The 21,366-nt window shown below is 37.1% G+C and overlaps 1 protein-coding gene and 2 long non-coding RNA genes across 3 annotated transcripts; all 3 read left to right on the top strand.

The window, feature by feature from the left end:
- The first annotated feature begins 4,123 nt into the window (after positions 1–4,123).
- LOC145909186 (uncharacterized) lies at positions 4,124–4,832 on the top strand. Its single transcript, XR_014403116.1, has 3 exons — positions 4,124–4,306; positions 4,491–4,652; positions 4,738–4,832. It is a non-coding gene; the product is annotated as an uncharacterized LOC145909186 (long non-coding RNA).
- Positions 4,833–5,508: 676 nt separating this feature from the next.
- On the top strand, positions 5,509–6,941 carry LOC145909233 (uncharacterized). Its single transcript, XR_014403125.1, has 3 exons — positions 5,509–5,658; positions 6,371–6,482; positions 6,806–6,941. It is a non-coding gene; the product is annotated as an uncharacterized LOC145909233 (long non-coding RNA).
- Positions 6,942–9,846: 2,905 nt separating this feature from the next.
- LOC145909084 (chymotrypsinogen A-like) lies at positions 9,847–14,772 on the top strand. Its single transcript, XM_082996405.1, has 9 exons — positions 9,847–9,975; positions 10,749–10,912; positions 11,186–11,286; positions 11,694–11,827; positions 12,253–12,371; positions 12,682–12,876; positions 13,033–13,133; positions 13,710–13,828; positions 14,012–14,772. The coding sequence occupies exons 1-9, from the start codon at positions 9,877–9,879 to the stop codon at positions 14,270–14,272; spliced, it is 1,293 nt and encodes a 430-aa protein (XP_082852531.1). The 5' UTR covers positions 9,847–9,876; the 3' UTR covers positions 14,273–14,772.
- Positions 14,773–21,366: the final 6,594 nt, after the last annotated feature.

The following is a 21,366-nucleotide window of genomic DNA, read 5'->3' as shown; positions in this document are numbered from 1 at the left end:
TGTTTGGTGCATACTACATTTCTATGTTCATGTCAGATGAAGAATTCGATCAAATCGTGGACGATTTGATTAATGAACCCCATTGGGCAATGGTTCGTCGTTTTGTGTGTGGCCTTTTGCTCGGACACAAACCAGGTATGTGCAGTGCATTGGAAAGTTTGTGCTTTAATGACCATTATTTTTATTTTACAATTTTCAATCTAAGCCTCTGGAAGTGGACGTAGTGAAGCCAGTTCAGAATCTGATCCTGTCAATAGTGCTGTCATCGGTACGACAATTTCCAAGATGCATAAAATCCGTCAGTACTATATTTATTTGGTATTTGTGTATTAAAAATGTGTTTATGTTATCTTTTTTTTTTTTGCTGACAAATACTATATATCGTGACTCATTGTTTTACAGCCTGCAGAGAAGGTTTGGCTTCAACAAATGTAAAATCTACTTCATCAAAAACATTAGATGGCGCAACAAATTCCAAGGCCCAACTTTCAAAACAGTCGCCAGAAAATGGTGGTAAATGTTTTTGAAGCGGAAAACTATTTGAGTGAAACATAACCAACAACAATGCTTTCATTTTTAAACTGTGCTGCACAAGATTTGACAGTGTATTATGTGTTAAAGCATGGTTGTGTTGTACTTTGAACTGAATATCAAAATGCCAATTAACAACCAGAAACAGGATTTAATGCCCATTGAAAGTTCATGACACATGTCGCAGCATGCAATTTCACAACGATTGGCATTTTTGGATGGAATTTGTCTATGTTGCAATTTTTTATGCACACCACTCAAAAACCCCTTACAGGTTGAGAACCACTGGAACAATTATTTAAAATTTTACTAGAATTTCAACCAATGTTTGTACGCTGTTTCATCAAGGCACTTGTAAACAGATGGTATCCCAGTATATCTTGTTTATGATTTGTAATACATATGTTTCTACAGCTGGTGAAACTTCCACTGCTGCAGCTGAACTTGAGGCAACCAGAATACCTCAAATAGATGGTGGTGAACTAGGACATGTGAAAAGTAAGTTCTGTCCTATATACGCACGTTGCTTAACTGATTTTTAGTGCAAGTAACGAAGTATACCATTTTTACAACACAAACTGGAGTGTAATGTTGCCACCATGTTTTGCATTCATATATTCCTTGGTATTTATTATAATCAATGTTTTACATAAACCTGTGGTTTAAGGCACATAAATTAATTGTTAAATGGTGTGAATATTACAACACTTCACTAAAGTCTACAAAAAATGGAAATAAATGATATATATATATGCTATACTATATATTTCAACACATTGTTTTAAAGATTTCAGGGATGGTTTGGCTTCAAGAAATATTGAATCGTCTTCATCCAAAACATTAGGTGGCGCAACAACTTCCAAGGCCCAACATTCAAAACAGTCGCTGGATAATGGTGATAAATATATACAAAGCAGATAACATAACATAACAACAATCCTTTCTTTTTTAAACTGGGCTGCACAAGATTTGACAGTGTATTATGTGTTACTGCATTATTATGCTTGACTTGATAAACTCAGTATTTTTGTTTAGTTTCTTCCAATTCTGCCACAAAAAAAAAAACAGGTTTTTTTGCAAGACTTTTTTCAAGACGTTCAAAGAAACATCCAAAACATGCAGGAAAAGGTTAAATTTTAAAATTTTTGAATTTTGTTTCCCTGCTTTTCGGCAGTGACATCGCAGCCAATCTGGGTGTTTCTATTTTGTTGAACTCTCATAGCTGGAAGAACTACGGTTCCTAATGACTAGGCTTATGAGTTCAAACTCCAGTGCTTTTTTATATCTTGAGCTATCAGTAAAAGAAGCTTTACCGGGCTTGGCTGTGATGCCGCTGTTACTTGGTGTGTAACGTTTTAGTGTTGTAAGCATGCCACAGTAGCTCAATCCATTTGTTGTGTTAATCTAAACAATCATGTATTGTTCATGTAAATTTAACACCTGTTTCTACAGCTGGTGAAGCCTCCACTGCTGCAGCTGAACTTGAGGCAACCAGAATACATCAAATAGATGGCGGTGAGCTGGGACATGTAAAAAGTAAGTTCAGCCCTATACACACACGCTGCTTAATTGATTTTTAGTGCAAGTACTGAAGTATACCATTTTTGTAACACAAAAATTCTTTGGTATTTATTATATCCATTGTTTTGCATAAACCTGTGGTTTTGGGCACTTAAGTTAATTGTCAAATGGTATGAATATTACAACATTTCACATATGTAAACATTTTGAGAGCTGCAGACAGGGTGTACATGCACTGTTTCGACCTATGATGTCTCATCAGTGCAGCTGTTGACTGTGGCACTGTGCTAGCTTTTACACTACCAGGCACACTGATTTCCACTTTGTGGTACCTTTCAATCCATTGGGTACCCTATACTGGGTACCAAACAACATAGACAAACCACCAGTGGTTAGGAAAATCAATGTGCCTGCTTGTGTAAAAGCTAGCACAGTGCCACAGTCAACAGCTGCACTTACGAGACCTCATAGGCCGAAACAGTGCGTGTACACCCTGTCTACAGCTCTCAATTATTATGGCTTTTTTTAAACATTTTGCTGTTGCTGTACTTGAAGCAGTCAGTAAAAATATTCATAGATCTCAATGGCTCCAAAAATGCCTCTTTTTTGATTTGCTTTTAAAATGGACTCCCGTTGTGGTTTTAAGCAGTGATTAGCCTATGAATGCAGCATAGCTGAATTAAATCCCCTTTTCCCAGTAAAGCAGGATGCACAACTCAAAGAGTAGTTTTATAAAGTTAAAACCTGTTTGAAAGGTCACTTCAAAATCCACTGGAAAACCAAATATGACATTCGTGTTGTGCATCCCTGCTGTAAAGTCCAACTGGCGAACTCCCACAGACAGAGCAGTGGCCTGGATTGCCCAGGTCCAGCTTGGTTGTTAAGCCACTGTAACCTGATTTATTTATTGTCAAAATTATCAAGTAAGGCCTTTGCATTGGGTTAACCCTTACAGTGTACATAAGTGCCATTAATTTGCAGTTGTTACCTTGATTGTTTTTTGCAGGTGATGGAAGTGATTCCAGTCTAAAAACCTTGCCATCAACCTCAGTCAAGACTGACTCCAGTGATCCAGCATCCTCCACACTTAACAATGAGGAACAAATGCATGGTAGTTAGTTACATTAAAAACAATCATTTCCTTTTTCTCATCTAAACATAATAAAATCATTCTGCTGTAATAATTGTAACCAGCAAAGTAATACAAGGCATTTAGGTGTAAAAAGCTGGGACAAAAAAACTATTGGCAAAGTTAAGATGCTGCTGTTATTTGACATATTTGTTTTGTTGCACTTGTCTGCATTGACAGGCCCTGAACGATTTGCAAAACCATGTTTACAATTTGTTACACAACGTTGCTTTACGCGAAAAGCTTGCTGTTAAACTTTCACATACTTTCCACTACAAGTTACCATTATATTGGGTAAACGGGCATCGTGGTTTCGAAAGTCTCACATCTCATTACGCATCTAATATACGCAGGTTATATTTGTGGAAAACGCACATTGGGAGTTTGAATAATTCTCCCATCCAAATACATGGCTTCTATTTTTGCCGTAAATGTTGATCTTGTTATTTTCAGACAAACGTGCGAAAAAGTTTTTGAAGAAACTTTCGAAATACCTGCGGGAAGAAAGGCCCAATGGATTCTATTTACGTAAATACGAGTTACGAGGTTAGTATTTATTTCCAGTCTGTGTGATGCGTGTTTGTAAACGTAACTGTTACGTCACAGTAAGTGTTGTGACGTCGCAATTCCATTGTTCTTATAGAAGAGAATGGAATAAAAATGTTCAGGTTGAAAGTTTTAAAGGAAGGTCGCATATTTTTTGTCGGATAAAGTTTATGTTTTTCTTCCAGTAATTTAATGTTTTTGTATTTGATTAATTTGTTGGATCTTGTCTTGTTTAAATCCGATTAAAAGTGAAGAAATCTTGTTTGAAGTTTGCAATAAAAAGTTTTAGTGATTTAATAAAACTTCCGCCATGTTTGTTTTAATAAACTTGTCCCTGTTTCAGATTTCCTCGTAGATTTACAGGAAGTTGACGAAATAGTTAGAGATGAAATCGCCCTCTCTTGTCCTCTGGTGTTGAATTTATACGGAATCCCACTGAAGATTTCGGATGTTTTCGCTCTCGCGGATTTCCTCCCACGGATTCGAGAACCCGGTTTGAGGCTGGGGTTGAGGAAATGCGAACTAAATTCCGAAACTTTAAACATGATCTGTGAAGCGATTATGAAGATGGGATCCAAGGTTGGTTTTCATTATTTTGAGAATAAATATTTGTTTAAATCCATGATATTTTTATAAAACTTACTTTTTTTAATCAAAAGTGAAAACATGGAGTTAATTTTAATCCGGTTTTAAGAAAAAAAATTCTGTTTCAAAAAAAAAGTTTGAAACAAAGATTTCCGACCAATCTTTATATTTTAAATAGTTGGGAAATCTCGACCTGAGTTACAACAAGTTTGAACGAAAAAATGTTGGAAATATTTGTCGGATTCTCCCTAAAGTGTATGAGTTGTTGCTGGATGGATGCGGATTCGATTCCGAATCTATTCGAGTCTTGGAAGAAGAGATTAAAAAACTGGAAAACCCGGTAAGAATTTGTTTAATTTATATTTGCATTAAAACATGGTTTTGTTAATTTTGATGAAATTAAAAGTTTTGTGATTTTTTTTCAGCCGATAGTTTCGGGTTTGAGTTATCAGTAAATATTCCTTCCTCGCATCCGATGAAGACTCCAGTGGTCCGGATTGAAACAAAACACGAGACTTCCAGAATTATTTGTGTTTTTTTGCGATTTGTTCAAAATAAATGTTTTTTACTGCAAATAAAATTGCTACGAAATACATAAAGTGAAATATGTCTGGAGCAGAAAGTGAGACGAAAGCTTTCCGACATTTTTATTCCAGTTATCAGAAGAAAGAATACCAGGGGTTGTTTGTGGAATAGAATGTTGTCATGTAGGAACGTAACAGACGGATCTACTTGGTCTTGGAATAAAATTAAAACTTCTACTGTCCCAAAATATCTGATTTTCAAATGTGTTGGTTTTAAATGCAAGAAATCTCATTGCAAATGAAGAGTGAAACTCCCACAAACTGACAACGTCCATGAATCAAGTTCCAAGAGAATATGTTGGTTAATGAAGTAAGTGTATGTCTCGTGTTGGTCTGTTGTACACAAATACTTATTTGCAGTTTAGTTGTGCTCTGTTTAAAAGTTGGTTGCTGGGTTTATTTTAAATGAATCTTCGAGTCAATCCAAATAAAAACAATCCTAGAAAAAATTTTATTCAAAATCTGAATAAAACACACTTAATGAGAACAATCTTATCGGCTCCAAAAACATCACTAATCCACGCAATGAATTGTTGCTGGAAGAAGTCCTGGTCATCATGCTGACCTCAAACTAAATTAATTTGTAACTTTTGTCAACAGAAATCATATTAAGTGAGTTGCAGACTGGACGACTGGGTCAATGTGATGATCTGTTAGGTCTCATCAGTGCAGCTTGATGTTGGCTCGTGATAATCTTTCTCGCCAAACAACCAGTCGAAGATTTTCACAAAATCTGGTTGCAAACCTCCAAAGACAATCAAGGTGAAACCCCATGTCCATGTAAAAGCTAAAACCAGTGGTGCTGTCGGGCTCCATCTCACAGTAAATTATATATATATGCAAAGCTTGTGAATTTTTCTGCAAAATATAGCTAAATTTGTTTGCAAATTTCTAACTTATACCAGTGGTTCTTAACCAGTGTCAGTGCAGCAGGAGTCAGCAACGTTTTAAACATTACATGTTTGTTTTTTAATTATGTATGTGCAAACCAGAGTATATTGCCCTTATCTTGTTACCACTGTGTTGCCACCACCTCATTACCTATATCATTATATAAATTTTATTGTGTAAATTGGGTAATTCTTCGACATTTATCTTTTTAACGTATCTTTGCAACCCAAGCCAATCCCGAACGCATGTAAAAGTACTGAAGTATGAACTAAATCACTTGGCATGTCATGAATATTAAATTAATGTGCCAGGGGTTGCCGACCCCTTCATAGAGCGTTGCCAGGGAGTCTTCCACAACCTCTAAATACTCACTCTAAGTGATTTATAAACCCCTATTTTTCAAAAAAAATTTTGTGTAGTTTACAATATGAGCATGGATATATGCAAAACAGTAGAAGCAAGTAACAACCTGGTTATATGGAAAACACATTGTGACTTTCACCCCGTACTTTAATCTTGGCAGGATCAGATTTACCAAAACATCAAAGAGGTCAATGACTTTTCTGACTGCTTTATATTCCAGGACAAAGAGGTCTAGAGTCACTGAATTAAATGATTGACCAACACAACGGATCCCAGGAAATTTTGATCTGAAAAAGAGGTCGCAAGCAAAAAGTTGGGTTGCCCCACAAGCGGTATTTAACTTTGTTGTATGTAAATTTCAATGAAAGAAATACTGAAAACTTATGTGATACTTTTTCCTTGGTATTGATATTGCTATATTATCACAAGTGTGTGTAACTATGCCTATATAACATTATTTTGCTGAATAAACTTTACAACAGTAATTTCTTGTAGCATTATTAGACAACTATTTTTTTTGTTTTATTACATTAAAACCATGTTATGGTTGGCTGTCATAATTATGCATTTGTTTGAGATTTGCCAAGTTTCAGTGGTACTCTAGTTGCGGGTCGACAGTGGTCCCAAAACCTTTCATTTTACATTTATCCACCAGGTTGCACTGAAGAATAAAACATCACCAAGGCAACATCAAGAATATTCAAATCCCTGCGTGGTCAAAACAAACACACAAAAAAAGAATGTCATGACCTCTAATTTTCACAAGGTCATCAACAACATGCCTGCCCTACATTGAATCCTTGTAGTTGGTGCAAAAAAGGTTAGATTGACTTTGTTAACAAAGAAAGAGCAAACACATTTTTGATTTTATGTTGACCCCTACATATGTTAAGTGGAATTTAATAAAAGTATGTGCTGGATTGCTCTTTATGTAGACTAAAACATATTTGATGAAACAAAGCAGTTTAGATTAAAAAGGTCTGACTGTAGTTGTTGTTTCTCGAATTTATTGACAAAAGCAAAAGAACCATAAAGAAAAACGTCTTTATCTAAAACTCATTTACAAACATTGGTGCTTTTAATTGCAAAGTCATTAAATACCAGTGTTGTTTTTGCAGAGTCATAGCGATGCCAACCTGAGGATTGGAAAATAACGACTGGAAATAATGGAGTTATTGTAAACACCAATACTTCTCTGCAATCCTGGGTAAAAAACACCCAAATTGTAATATTAGAAGTTAAACACACTCCGATAGAATGCAATCTTACTCATAACAGAAAATGACAATGAAAGATGACAAACATACGGTAAGCAGTATTGCTTTTAATCAATGCAAAAAGTTTTGCATAAATGATATTTTATAAATTGTCTGAGACAAGGTTATGTTGTTTTTATAGTTGACCTTCCCCACCATTGATATAAGTCATTGTTATTTAATTGTTACAAAATAATGAAGTATTGATGAATAATATGATTGATTATATTTTAACCCAGTTTAAAAACTAACAAAAAGTTGTTAAAATCTGCAACTTGTTTGTCAAAAATGACAACAGGTTAAAATGATTTAAGTGTTACAACGTCAAACCGAAGAAACACTTTTAAGTTAGTTAATGGTGACATTCTGTGCAAGTGTGCAAGATATGTAATATTCACATAACATCAAGAAAACTAATTTACTTTTATGATTTCAACAGGTTTCCACACATTGGAGACATCTACTAACATGCTGTAAACCCCAAACTTGACATTACGTTCTTACAGCTTCACATTGTGTTAAATTCAGCTCAAATGTAAGTGTTTCTTGTGTGCAATCTGTTTCATAAAGAGCATTGATTTGCTGATATTTTCTTGATAAACTTTTGAAACAACAAATAGTATTATTAAGCTGTTTCCATGGTGACAGGTTAACCAGTGAGACCAGCGATCGGGGCCTGGGGTGGGTGGTTACAGGTTACTACAAATGAAAGGATTCACATGACCTATTTATTGAAGAGGAAAACCTCACTATGTGATCATTCCCAACTATACTGTTGCAAATCATTTAAGTGAAAAGTCCATGGGGACAATGTCGTTCTACACAAGATCTCACTTTTTCTAAATTTGAATATTCTCCCATATAATCAGTATGTCAGCTTGGATTTTAGTACAGAATCCCAATTTAATTCAAATGTAATCCATGTACTTTTCTGTCCCATTACTAACCTATTTCTATGTTTGCAGTTGATTTGTGCAGTCAGCATGTTTGCCTCTTGGACAAAACCAGTTTTTGTCACAATATGAGTATGGAATATCTGGTTGGGGAATGCGGGGTGCAGGAAGTTTTCTATGTTTCTGGATATAATTGTTTATTGGAATAATGCTAAAAGGTGAAATAATACAAAGCACATGTTACTTGAAAACTTTTCGGTGTGGTACAAACTTACCCTATTTCTTTTATCTTTATGTATTAACACTGCACATGATACGAGTGACATCCATGACAACAGTAATGAAAGTGAAAATCGTATTTCATTTTTACAAAAATAAACTAATCACAATTTCCAATAAATTGCCACCAGTGGCGCCAGTGAGCATATTCGTCCATGAGAATTGCAGTCGCCTACTTGGCTGTTTGAACCTGACAATGTTTACTGCAGTAAGAGTGGAAATTTTCTTTTTCCACTTTAGTTACTGTATGGTTAAATCGAGTCATTCTTGCTTATCTAAAAATATTTCCACAAATAATTTCCAATCTTGTTTTTCAGAACGACGGCACTAACAGTGGGGGTTCTTGTCATGCGTTGACCTTAACATAAACCATCACACAATCTGGGATATCACAAGTTGGGGCATCGGTTGTGGAAACGTAAACAAACCTGGGATTTACATGAAGGTGTCAAGCTTTGTTCGATCTTATCAGATTCTTGGTAAATATTACCAACATTATTGATTGAGACTGCACCGGTTTGTGTGTTTTTTTTATATTTTTCATGTGATTTAAACAGTTTTATAGTTTCAAAAACCAACAAGGCATTTAATTGACCAGGATGAAATAATTTTTAACAAATCATTGTTTACAAGGTTTGTAATTGCGCCCTAAAAACTACTTCTGAACATTTCTAAATAATATAACAAAGTACAGTGCAAAGACAGGGAGGCCAAGTTGTCTAAAGTACTGCGACCTGAACACAGCGCGTTTATTATGTACTGTACTTTTTTAAGATGGGCAAAGTTGACCAAAACAGCACAAAATATTTGTTCACACCTGTAACAATTGCTAACCTTGAATGAAAAAGCTTTCATGCTTTCCATTTACTAAATATAGTGAAGGCATTTGTAATACTCAGGAAGAAACAAACCATGTAAAACCAGTTAGTTTAATGCATTCTTTTTCAAATGTACTTTTACCTGAAATGCCGTGTACTTCAGATGTATTTGTGATAAACTCTACCGCCGCACCAACTGAACTATCGAAGGATGTGGCAAACCATCTAACAAGTTTATAAAAGTGCAATTTATCGTATCCGACAATATTAAACCAAACTAAAGTAGTTTTTATAAGACAATATTTTTTTCAAACAAATCTCACATAAATATTTCATTTAACAACAGGTTTTGGACGACGAGGTGGCTGAGTGGTTAAGGCGATGGATCGCTAATCCATTATGCTCTGCACGCATTTCCTGTGCCGAAAGTTCACTAGCATTTATATTACCAGGAAATTTATGGAACAATGCGACGTATGAATGGATTCGAAAATGACGCACTTCAAAACGTTTATTGTTGTTATTTTGCTTGCACGAGTCCGGAGGGGTTTAAACATTTCCCTTGCCTCAAACCTAGCTGTGAGTTGCGGTTCAGTGGCGGTATACGGTATTGTTCAATAGTTTTGTAAATTAATCACGTTAGTTATCTGACTATACATAGTTAGTTATCTGACTTAATCTTGCATGCCTCGTGTTATTACGCTAGTAAATTATTCGCCCGACATAGAAAACATATTTACACGGCATAGAAAAGCAGCGATGTAACGACCGTTAATAGCTTGATAAGCAAACTATCACCCAAACATATCTTTTAGTGGGAAGAAACTCAAACCACCTCCGTAGCGGTACAGTCCGGCGGGGTTACTACAGGTCACTAGTGTCACAACACGGGGCATGCAAGATTAAGTTAGATAACTAACAATGTACTTCACAAAAACATTATTTTGGCATGACCAAACCATTTTCAAAAAGAATCAGCAAGAATTAAAAGTTCGTATGTTTTAGTGCCTTCTTTTGGCTCATCCGCTAGACGGCGCTGTCAAGCCATTCTAATTTAAATATGCCATTGGTCGGTGGGAAAGGTTACAATAAATTGAACGAACTTTCAACTTACTGTAGCAAGTTCTGTAATAAATCCGGAGTCGGTATTTCATAAGCTTTTTAATTGATATATTCATATGTATATATATCGCCTATGCTTTAAACATAAGTATAGCTTATTCAAGTAGAATGTGTTTCTGTTGGGTTTATTGCTATCAGGAGATTATGATATTACAAACTATCATACTGTAAAACATTGAATTGAATAAACTTGCTGGTTGTAATGGTTTCGCTTTGTATGTAACACACAGCTAATCATCAAGAACGGACCAACTGGAAATGAATGGAGTGCAAGGCCCTTTTGTCGTCTGGGCAGGGCAAGATTAAGCAGAGGGACTAAGTTTCAAATCATTATTCGTATTCACACCATATCCATCATGATATATTACAACGGAGCTCTTACCTACGTCTTACCGTAAGCTTACGTTATTTTGTTATTGTAGTGCAGAATAAATACGTATTGACTATGCTTAAATGTTGGGTCGAAAAAGTAATGCATTTGTAACTAGAACAGAATGGATAATGCTTCCTACGAAAAGATAACTGGCTTTGTGATGTGTAAAGACAATTTATATTCAATACTTCTAATACTAATTGCTGAAGATTCAACAATGTTAACTTGTTCGGTAAAAGTTTGAGATTTCAAACAGATTTTCATGTAATTGTGTTGTTTCTCTCTGCTGTTTAGAATTACGAAAAGATTGCCTTCCATTGGAGAAACCAACCACATTGCTGTTTACAACTCGCAAAGGACGGAACATTTTCGGCTTTTAGCTGACCAAGATTTAGGTTAGCTGTGCTAAGTTTTTCACAATTTATTACAGGGATGCACAACTCGGTCAAGCGTGTCATTTGTGTTGTAAACTTTATGATCAAAACTCATAAAAAGTTTTTTTTTTTACAATATTACAACCTAAAAATTACGAGAGGGATTTGAACGCTTGTATCGCTATGCCATGAAACATTTTTATTTATGTAGAGTGTACGTCGTATATCCCCATATGACTTCAAATACTAAAAAACCGTAAGGCAATATGCACACAATACACAGTTGTTAGGAATATATGTTTTGCCCTGTGGGCATCATCAGTTCCCTGAAAGTAAACACAGCAATAACATGATGTAAAAAACGTCTCATCAACATCCAGGCTGATTGTGTTGTTTAAAGCCAGTGCTTTGTGTTCGTATATTCCCAGGTAGCAAACTCCAAGAAGAATCTTGCGGCGAAGTCACCACCGATATTCCTGTTCCGGCTTTCTGTCCTGAGGTCAAAGACGGGTTGAGAATAGTGGAAGGGGTCTACGCTAACCCCGGGAGTCAGTCGTGGCAGGTAAATGATTTTATGGGAGATTTGCAAAGTTATGTTGAAACGTACAATTATAGGAGAGCTCAATTTAAATCCATGTCTTATATTCGTTGTCAGTCAGATGCCGGCTTTCATAAAAGCTTGCTTCCATGTGCACGTGTGTCTGTAACAGTGCTGGTATTTAATGATTGCTTTTTCTCTATATCTGTTATCCTTTTTTTACTTTTTCGGCCGCTTGGCATGACCAATTGCCAAAAACCACACTACACACATTGAATACAGATGATAATATTTCTCTTGTAACTACTTTTGTATATTTCGGTGCTGACTAATAACCCACAAACCCATAATTCCCCCTACTAGTAAATTTTTCACCGGTTAAAACCACTATAAGCTTAATATCGTCGTGTTTACATCAAGTGTTCGAGGTATTTTTGTCATTCTAACAGGTTTCCATACGTAAGAAGTATCCATTAAGAGGCCGCACCCCTCACTCTTGCGGAGGAACTCTCATCAACAGATGTTACGTCCTCACAGCCGCACATTGTGTCGAATCCAGTTCGAAATCGTGAGTAATTTCCGAAGTTCTTTCGTGATGGAATAAATTAGCACAAAGTTCCAGACAGATCCAGGCTCGTAAAAAGTTTGCATTTCGGTGCACGTTGTGAGAATTTGGTGTCGATTTTAAGTTTGATTTCCTACGACAAGGTTTTCCACTTGGGGTCCACAGACCTCCTATGAACAATAATGCTTTCAGCTATCAAGTTCATTTTGTACATAAGGATATCACGAAATAAGGTCTTAAAAAATTTCATTGTTGGTATGAAGTGCCATAGAGTTAAAACAAATTACCATGGGAACCATTTCCATGGTTACAGGTTCACCAATGAGACGATCGTTCGGGTGGGCGATTACTACAACCGTGACGAACTCCAATTCAGCCAATCAGAGGGCGTAGAGGATTCACGTGACCTAGATATTGAAGAGGTTTACAGACATCCTTACTACTCGTATCATTCGAGTCCAACCAACGACTTGGCGTTGATTAAATTGAGACAATGCGTTTCATTCAAGTAAGATAAATTCACAAGGGACCTGGTACATTCCAAATTAGAATGCATTGCCTTGGTTTTTACACAACGTAAACGTAATACGCCCGAAGCAAGGAGTTATTAAATATCATGTGGAGATATCAGTGTTTCATTTTAAACTTATTTCTATGGTTGCAGTCGATTTGTGCGACCAGCATGTCTGCCTCTCGGGCAAAACCAGTTTTCGTCACAATCTCGATGTGGAATATCTGGGTGGGGGGCGCATGGTCCCAGACACTGTAAGTTTTTTATGTTTTTCTGTGCAAGAGTCGCTTTATCAGATGTTTATCGACAGTTACGTCATTAGATACGGGTTTTTGAATAAAACGGTAAAAACTGGAATGCTGTACTTTTTTTCAAACACGTTTCAAAATTGCCTTTCCATCCGCCTGCCAGCCTATGAATGTAGGCGATGCATTCGATACAGCTTATAATCATGTAGTACAGCACTGATGATAAAAAAACATGTTGTGTTTCAAATGTCTGTTTAACAATTTAGGTTTTGGCTTCTAATTCAAGGTTATTCACTTCAGTATTTTGCACCTAGACAAGGGTTTTTGAAAACTTCAAGTTTCTTTTCCCAAATCCTTCCACAAACCGATATGGAAGCATCTCTAACACCTGCGCGTTATGAATTAACTTCTGTATTCTGTCGGTACAATTTCATAGTACAGCGCATTCAATCTACGGTCGGCATATATAACATTTGTCAGTTACAACAACGAACACTGTGATGCGGTGTTGACGAAACTTGCAAAAGTATTGCCAACCACAACCTCTAAGAATCACATCACAACATGCTTGTTGTTCGGCAGTTAACCCCATGGATTATCCACCCTGCCTCCAGCAGGCGCCAGTGAGCATATTTCCAAATGAGAATTGCAGCCGACTGCTCGGTGTTGACTACCTTAAGCACTCCATGATATGCGCTGCGGTGAGAACAACAATTTTTAATACCCATGCTGCCTTTTAAAGTTAATTTACCAAACACCTCTTGCGTTCCTGTTTAGTTTAGAATGCAACGTTTTGTAATTTGTTTGTTGTTGAAAAAAAAAAAAAAGTTTCTAACTTAGAAATCGCATTTTTTTTATAAACTATTGGCACTTTTGTATTCCAGAAAGATGGCACTGATACGTGTCGGGGTGACAGTGGGGGTCCTTTGGCATGTTTACACCCCAACACGACACGTCACACTATCTGGGGTATCACAAGTTGGGGAATCGGTTGTGGAAACGTAAACAAACCTGGGATTTACACGAGGGTATCAAGCTATGTTCGTTGGCTTTACCTCAAAATGCGACTGAGACCAACTGATGAACAGTTTATGAGCGACGTTCGATCTTTCCGAGTGCTTGACAAATATTGCCAACATTACTGATTGTGTCTGTGTGCGTTTGTACTCGTGTATTTGACTTTCATCCAAAGATTTTTAAATGTGCTTTACAAACTACTTTTTTAGTAATCTGTTCTTCGTGGCACAATTTAACGTAACTTTTACTGACACTGAGGAAACCGTGCTGGAAAGCAGATAAAACATCGGTAAATAAAAGTGTACGTTTAATTGTGCCAGAAGAACAGATTAATTAAAACATGTTATGCTTGACAGCTACAACGACATAATATTTACCGAATAAAACCGAACTCTTAAGTCCTGTTTTGTTTGCATTTCGTGTTATACATGTTTAAGCCACAACCGTGATGAAATGAGATCAAAATCAAAGTTATTTGCAAAGGATCCACTTTCTATTCACGTGTGTTCAAAATTTATTGACAAAAGCTTTGTGGTTGAAGATTGGATCAACACGATCTTCTTGTCTGCATTGACACAACTAAACCTGTGTGCACTAACTAACGTCGTTTCGTTGTAATGTTCCTTTTCCGGCAACTGTTCTCTGAATATATGTGGGGAATTTTTGTTGAAACCGACGCGCGTGATGTTGTCAGGATGCACTGACGCGCTAGAGCGCAACTTGACAGACGACCTTCACATATACGTAGGGCAGTGTTTCCCAACCTGTGGTACGAGACGGCATTCTAGGTGGTACGCGAGCACCTTTTCGCAATTTACGGATATTGTTCGAATTGAAAAAACCGTAAATGATCCCAAAATGTTCGTTACTTCTTCCCCAAAGTGGTACGCAACCACAAAAAGGTTGGTAATCACTGACGTAGGGGATCTCTACAAACGTAATCAGACTACACTTTATGCTCTTGCGTGACAAGGCGTGATCGTCCCATTCCGAAGTGCAGCTTGCGATGTGATTTTGCCGGTTAACTAACCAGGAAATCTTCCACTTTGTGGTTCTTTGCATTTGACGTCGATTCGTTAGGGACCAAACTAGGTAGGAACTAATGGTGACGAACCACAGCAGAGATTACATCATGGCCAAGCAAAGCAACTGGGAACCAATAGTGTTGGGTCGGGACGTGATGCTATTTCACCACAAATTGGTTGTTAAAAGAGTTCTGTTTTTGTTGCTATACCTCCAGCAGGTTTAGTCATTCATAGCTTTAACACCCACTGGTAAGCTGATTTCCACATCCTGGCGCCTACGTTAGAAATCGCCCACTATGTTCATCAGCTACAGGTGCTATTGCATATGTTTTCTAACTCTTCCACTGTAGATGTTCTGCAATGACGCATCACAACTAAACTGCCTTACAATTAAAAGTAAACGTAATTTCCGTGTTTTGCACGGGCGCACACAGGTTGACGGATATTTACCACCACAGGTAATTGGAAATACCACACAGGTTAACGGAGCCGTACGTGTTGATGGAGTTAAATAGCAAAAGGTAAATATATCTCTTCTAATATCAACTTTATTATACTCAGACGGTAAAGTATTTTTCGTGGGTTTTGTATTTGTCTGAATCAACACTGTTGATTACCAGTTCAGTAAAGTCATATAATATGAAATCCGTATCTATCTAGTCTGTTACGGTTTATTCGCTGTCATAGGTCGACAAAATAAGCCATGTTTAATTTGTTTCTAAATAAGGCAGGTAACTTGAGGCAGTTGATCACACAGATTACATGTGTGATCAACTATACTGTACTTGCAATACAAAGCTACACCTGCTAATCCAAGAATGGCCGAACAACAAACAGAAAGTTCCACCATTTCAACGCAAGATGCCAAACGGCGGAAACAAACGTTTTTGCTTGCCTGCAATCTTCAATACTGGCTTGAGTAAATCAACCATAGTGTTGCTTACTTTGCCTGGCACTGCTTACTGTAGTGACCAAATATGTGTACTTTAGTTTTTTTCTGTTAACTGCAATACATTAGTTTACTTTTATGTTCATGACATGAGTATGTGTGTTTTAAATACATGCATAAGTATATGTGTGTTTATTTACCAAAGTGTATGAGTATTTCCAACTGTGTGACAAAAACTGAAGCAGAAACAATTTACATCCTTGTTGCATCATAACTGCATACACATTTACACACAGCTTGTATATATGTGTGATATATATCTATACTGTACTTGCGATACGAAGCTAACTGCTAATCCAAGAATGGCCGAACAACAAACAGAAGGAGAAAGCTCACAAAACATTGTTGCCGAGGTAAGCTTGTTGTTCTTGAATATTGAGATTTGCTGTATTGGTGGTAGGGGTTGGAGAAAATCATTTGTGAGTGACAGATTTTATTTGCACGTAACAAAACGCATGTGGGCACTTTAGAAACAGTTTTTTGGTTTCAGAATATTTCAACGACCATGCTGTCTTTTTGGACGATTAATATTAGTGTGTTTGGTAACTTTTGTTAGTTCCATTCCAGAATCTACACCTACATACTGGTGACGTACATCACCATCAGACTGTGGAAGAACATCACCATCAGACTGTGGAAGAACATCACCATCATCAGAATGTGGAAGAACATCACCATCACGCCCATTTTCATGAATCAACCATTACAGAATCAGAAGATAAACGAGGTAGGGAGTTTTACTAGGGAAGGTTGGAATACAAATGCTTGAAATCAAGTCGAAACCCAACAGATTTGGCATTTATATTCGACCAATTGGAGATGACAAAATTATTAGCTTAAATGCGACTCATTTAATGATATCTGTGTCTTGCCCCAGCAACAACATAGAATCGGATTGACCATATTATGTGACTAAGACAGTTAGACTCTGATTAAATGACGTGGAAATCATTACATTAAATTGTCACTACACAAGTTCATGTAAATCGTTGGCTTTTATGTAATGAGTTTATGTAATTTCCGAAATTATCAAGCACCTAAAACTCCATTGCGGAGCATGGGTCAGACGCAGCGCTGTGAACTTTGCTGTCTTATTTAAGTCCTGATCTTCTGGGGCGTGTTCTTAACGATAACTAATTTGACTCCGTGAACAGAATGCGTTTACGAATTATAACACACGCGTCATATCAATGGAATTTAATACTGGGTCCTTAAGAGAGAGCGACTGAGCAAGAGCAATTAACATGTATACCATTGAGATAGAGACTGTCTAAGTTCCAGTTGCGGTAGTTGTTGGGGGCTGTGGGCGTGCATGTCTTGGTTGTCACAACACCGACCTTTGCCTTTTAAGGAAAGTCATATTTCGATTGAAATAAGAATGTGTCTGACTTCAGCATTTAAGACGAAAGCATTCTGTCCGTGACCTTTTTTGCGTGAAAGGTGTAAAAAAGTTTTCAGATACTTTTATGTGTTTAGTAATTTGTGTTTGGATCCAGATGCTCGGGAGCTCTCACTTCCCTTGTAGAATCATGATGATATGCGATCATTTTTGTTTACTTGAACGAATAGTGCACTTTACAGCTTGTCAGAATAATGCATTTGACAGGTTTCGCAAACTGTGTGTGCCGCGAAAAATTAATGAAAGAGTTTCGACGGAGATATGAAACCATTCTTCACATGCGTTTATATGTTACCACTGCAAACGTTTTGATAATGTGGCATCAAACCATGAATTGTTTTAATAGTTTGCTCACAACTCTTAACCTCGTGACATCACAAATAACCTACGTAACCATTTTACAAACCATTTGAGTACAAGTGTTGGAATATTTTGGTAGCTGTGACAAGTGAAACTGTGCAAACATACGGGAAGTAAAAGTGTTTGTGAAAACGTTTAAATCAGTTGGTAGATACGACAGTACAGGGACAGCTATTTCCAATATGGATTACGGTGGACAGAAGATTCCAGTTTTCCGTATCTAGTGTTAAGCCAAACTGTCAAATGAAGCTACGGTGCCTGTAAGTCCAAGGCATTTTCATGCCGATCACATGGACTTAGAAAGTGAGGAATTTTCTTCACGCTTGTTTGGCCAACATGTAAAACAAACACTGTTGCTAAAACACCTACGTTTGTCTACGATGAAGCTTTTTTTGCCGACTGTGGAACGGAAACACTCTCATACAATCGCTGAAAGTTCTTCCTCTGAAAAAACAGAAAATATACAACTTTGTAAAATAACATGACTTGTGTCTCATGTTTTGCTGAGTGATTATGATTTCGATTGAGAAACAGAACTAGTAGAAAGTTTCAACAATGATGAATAATATCACTCACATTAATTAACTTGGCTAGTGTAGTGAACACGCATATGTATTTTTAATATGTATTTTTATAATGTACGTTGTATTACTTGCCGATGTTATGTTTGTGCAAATTTTATACCCTGGAGCGTTTACTCGCGCATTCACGTAACTCTAAACGACCATTTAAAACTTTCACGACCATCGCTCTAAAACAATTAACTCGCTTGCGACCCCGATAAAAACGTGTCAGTGTCTCCGCCTTGTCTGGACGCAGTTACGAATACGAAAGAAAGTTGCAAGCGGGTTTAAAAAGCGATGTAATGCATTGTCTAAAAACCAGTCACCAGTAACCAGTCAACTATTCATTCGAACCAGATTACTCTAACAACTCAACTCAATGCCATTCTGACTATTTCGATACCAAACGTTTAAATTGATAACTGAACTCTTGGATTTGCTGTTTGATGACTGTCAAGTTTTTGCCATCTCAATAAAAGATTGTTATGCTGAAATGGTGTCAGATCTATACGGAGTTTTCTAAAATAGAACACGCATCTACAAATTGGTGCAAAAGCAATAAAAAAGCGGGTTGGAACTGTGGCATTAACAGTAGGCTGCTACACAACATGACTTACTCATGCTTTTAGGATGCGATTTGTCAGTTATAGCAGGATTGAAACATCACCGTCGTTATGAACATTGACTTCCGTCAGACACCATGTTGGCTGCAGGTCCCGTCACCGATGGTGTTCTTGGACCAGAAATTTTTTGTAATTCATAAGTCTTTGATTATTCTGCAGTTATAGCCTCAAGATTAAACCGCCTTTTCAGCTCAATTTTATACAGCACCCGTTACCGCGTAACTACCTGACTTTAAACGCCCAAAACTCTACTTAAAAACTGCCTAAAGCTGGTTCAAATTCGTCCAAGCAGGGACTACTAACTTAGTCCAACAACGGAACATGTGCTCAAACGTAAAATTGAACCCCATGCATCACTGATTGCTTTGTGGCGTCCTTCTTTTGTGACAGAGGATTAAATACAAGGTGCAAATTTTCCGCCGCCAAACATATTTTCACAGAAAAACCAATATGCGTCCTTCAGCTGTTTTTTTAAGCTCCATTAAGTATACTGCATTGTGGGTAAAAATCCAACCAATCAGGGAGTCACAACTCGAAATTTGCCTGCTACAACTAAATATACTCTGTGATGTTTGTGGATGTCATCTGAAATTATGTTTGTTCCTACTCCTACGAAGCAAAGTAGTTCCATAAATTGACGTCAAATAAGAGTTAGATCAACTAAAACTTTGTAAATAAGCAGTTGAAATGAAAATATAATGATACATTATACGGTTGGCTAAAAAACTAACAGCAGACAATTTTCTTCCCGTTTTTGTACTTGGGGATTTTATCATTTTTCTGTGGCATTTGACGTTATCATTACAATATAATTTGACAGATAAACACTAATCCTTAATTTGTGTTTTGGTTATGCAGCATGCTGCACTAAAATTAAACCAGCCAAACATAGATGCTAGAGCTCACTGTTTTGTGTAAAAACCACAGTAACATGGATTTATTATCTGAAAAACCTGTTTAAAATTTGCAGAAGAAAAGTTGCAACAGGCAGTTAATGAAATCAAAAAGTATCAGCTTGAAAATCTTGATCCTGATGTTGTCCCTTACAGTGAAGAGTTGCAAAAGGTTGAAATACCAGAGGTTCAACCAACACTGATAGATACTGATATTTACAAAGGATTTGATACTCAAAAGGAAAATGAGTTTCAGCCATCTACAAGGAAGGGGGGCAAAGCTCGATTTGTTGGTGAACACATCAAATTTCCCCAACTAGTTTCAAGCTTTAAAGAACACAAAAAGCAAGGCTTATTTCTAGCTTTCCTTGGACCGGCTGGATGCGGCAAAACCACTCTTTCAAAGAGATTATGCAGGCAACTAGAAACAGAAGATCACTTAGTGCTTCATCTTCGGTTCATGTATTTAAACTACGGCGATAGAAAGCTTACTTTGCAGGAGCTTCTGCTGGATAACCAGTTCAACCATGCTTCACAGGAAACACTCAGTTTGGTTTTCCAGTGGATGATAAAGAACCCAGAAAAGTGTGCTTTTATTTTTGATGGATTAGATCAGGCAACCTGGACACTAGAAAACATGGCACCTGTAAGTGAGAAGTATTACACTCCCTTGCCAGTACAACAGCTGGTTGCCAACCTTTGCAGCAGGCAATTTTTTCCAAAATCTAAATTGATTTTTACGTCTCGACCCCACTCATTACTATCAATACCATTAGGACTCCGACCTAAACCAACAATTTATGTCAGTGATCTTTCTCCTGAAGATGCAAAGGCATTGTTTTTTGGTTATGCAGGTGATAAAGCAAATGAACTGTGGAACAAACTTGCAACTAAATCTCCGCAATTGCTCGATTTATGCCGCAATCCAATGCTTTTACAATTTATTGTTTATGCTGGGTTATTTGGTGAGGTACACAGTATTTCCACCATAACTAATGTATTTGATGAAGTTTTGCAACAACTTGGTCACTCTGAGCATGCAAAAGGAGAGAAATTAGAAAACCTCAAATTGCCACTTAGCCAAATGGCATATGAAGGAATGGTTCGCAAAACCGTTGTGTTCACACATGATGACCTTCAAAAAGTAGGTTTAGAAGATGTAAAAGTACAGGATGTAGTGTTCAAAATGGCAAAGTTCTCCCGGTTTCCCAGTCGTAGAGTCTTTGATGGGAGAGATGTTCTCTTCTACTACCTTCATCAAGTTCTGCAGGAAATGTTTGGTGCATACTACATTTCTATGTTCATGTCAGATGAAGAATTTGATCAAATCGAGGACGATTTGATTAATGAACCCCATTGGGCAATGGTTCGTCGTTTTGTGTGTGGCCTTTTGCTCGGACACAAACCAGG

Source organism: Ascidia mentula, chromosome 7, assembly GCF_947561715.1.
Source record: "Ascidia mentula chromosome 7, kaAscMent1.1, whole genome shotgun sequence".
In the NCBI taxonomy this organism is placed as follows: domain Eukaryota; kingdom Metazoa; phylum Chordata; class Ascidiacea; order Phlebobranchia; family Ascidiidae; genus Ascidia; species Ascidia mentula.
This window is presented reverse-complemented; position numbering and strand designations above follow the sequence as displayed.

Bases quoted from the DNA above. Each gene is read 5' to 3' on its own strand.
- LOC145909084 (XM_082996405.1), top strand. From the start codon at position 9,877: ATGGATTCGAAAATGACGCACTTCAAAACGTTTATTGTTGTTATTTTG. The intron at 11,287-11,693 runs GTTAGCTGTGCT...GTATATTCCCAG, and splicing joins TTTAGCTGACCAAGATTTAG to GTAGCAAACTCCAAGAAGAA. The intron at 12,372-12,681 runs GTGAGTAATTTC...CCATGGTTACAG, and splicing joins GTCGAATCCAGTTCGAAATC to GTTCACCAATGAGACGATCG.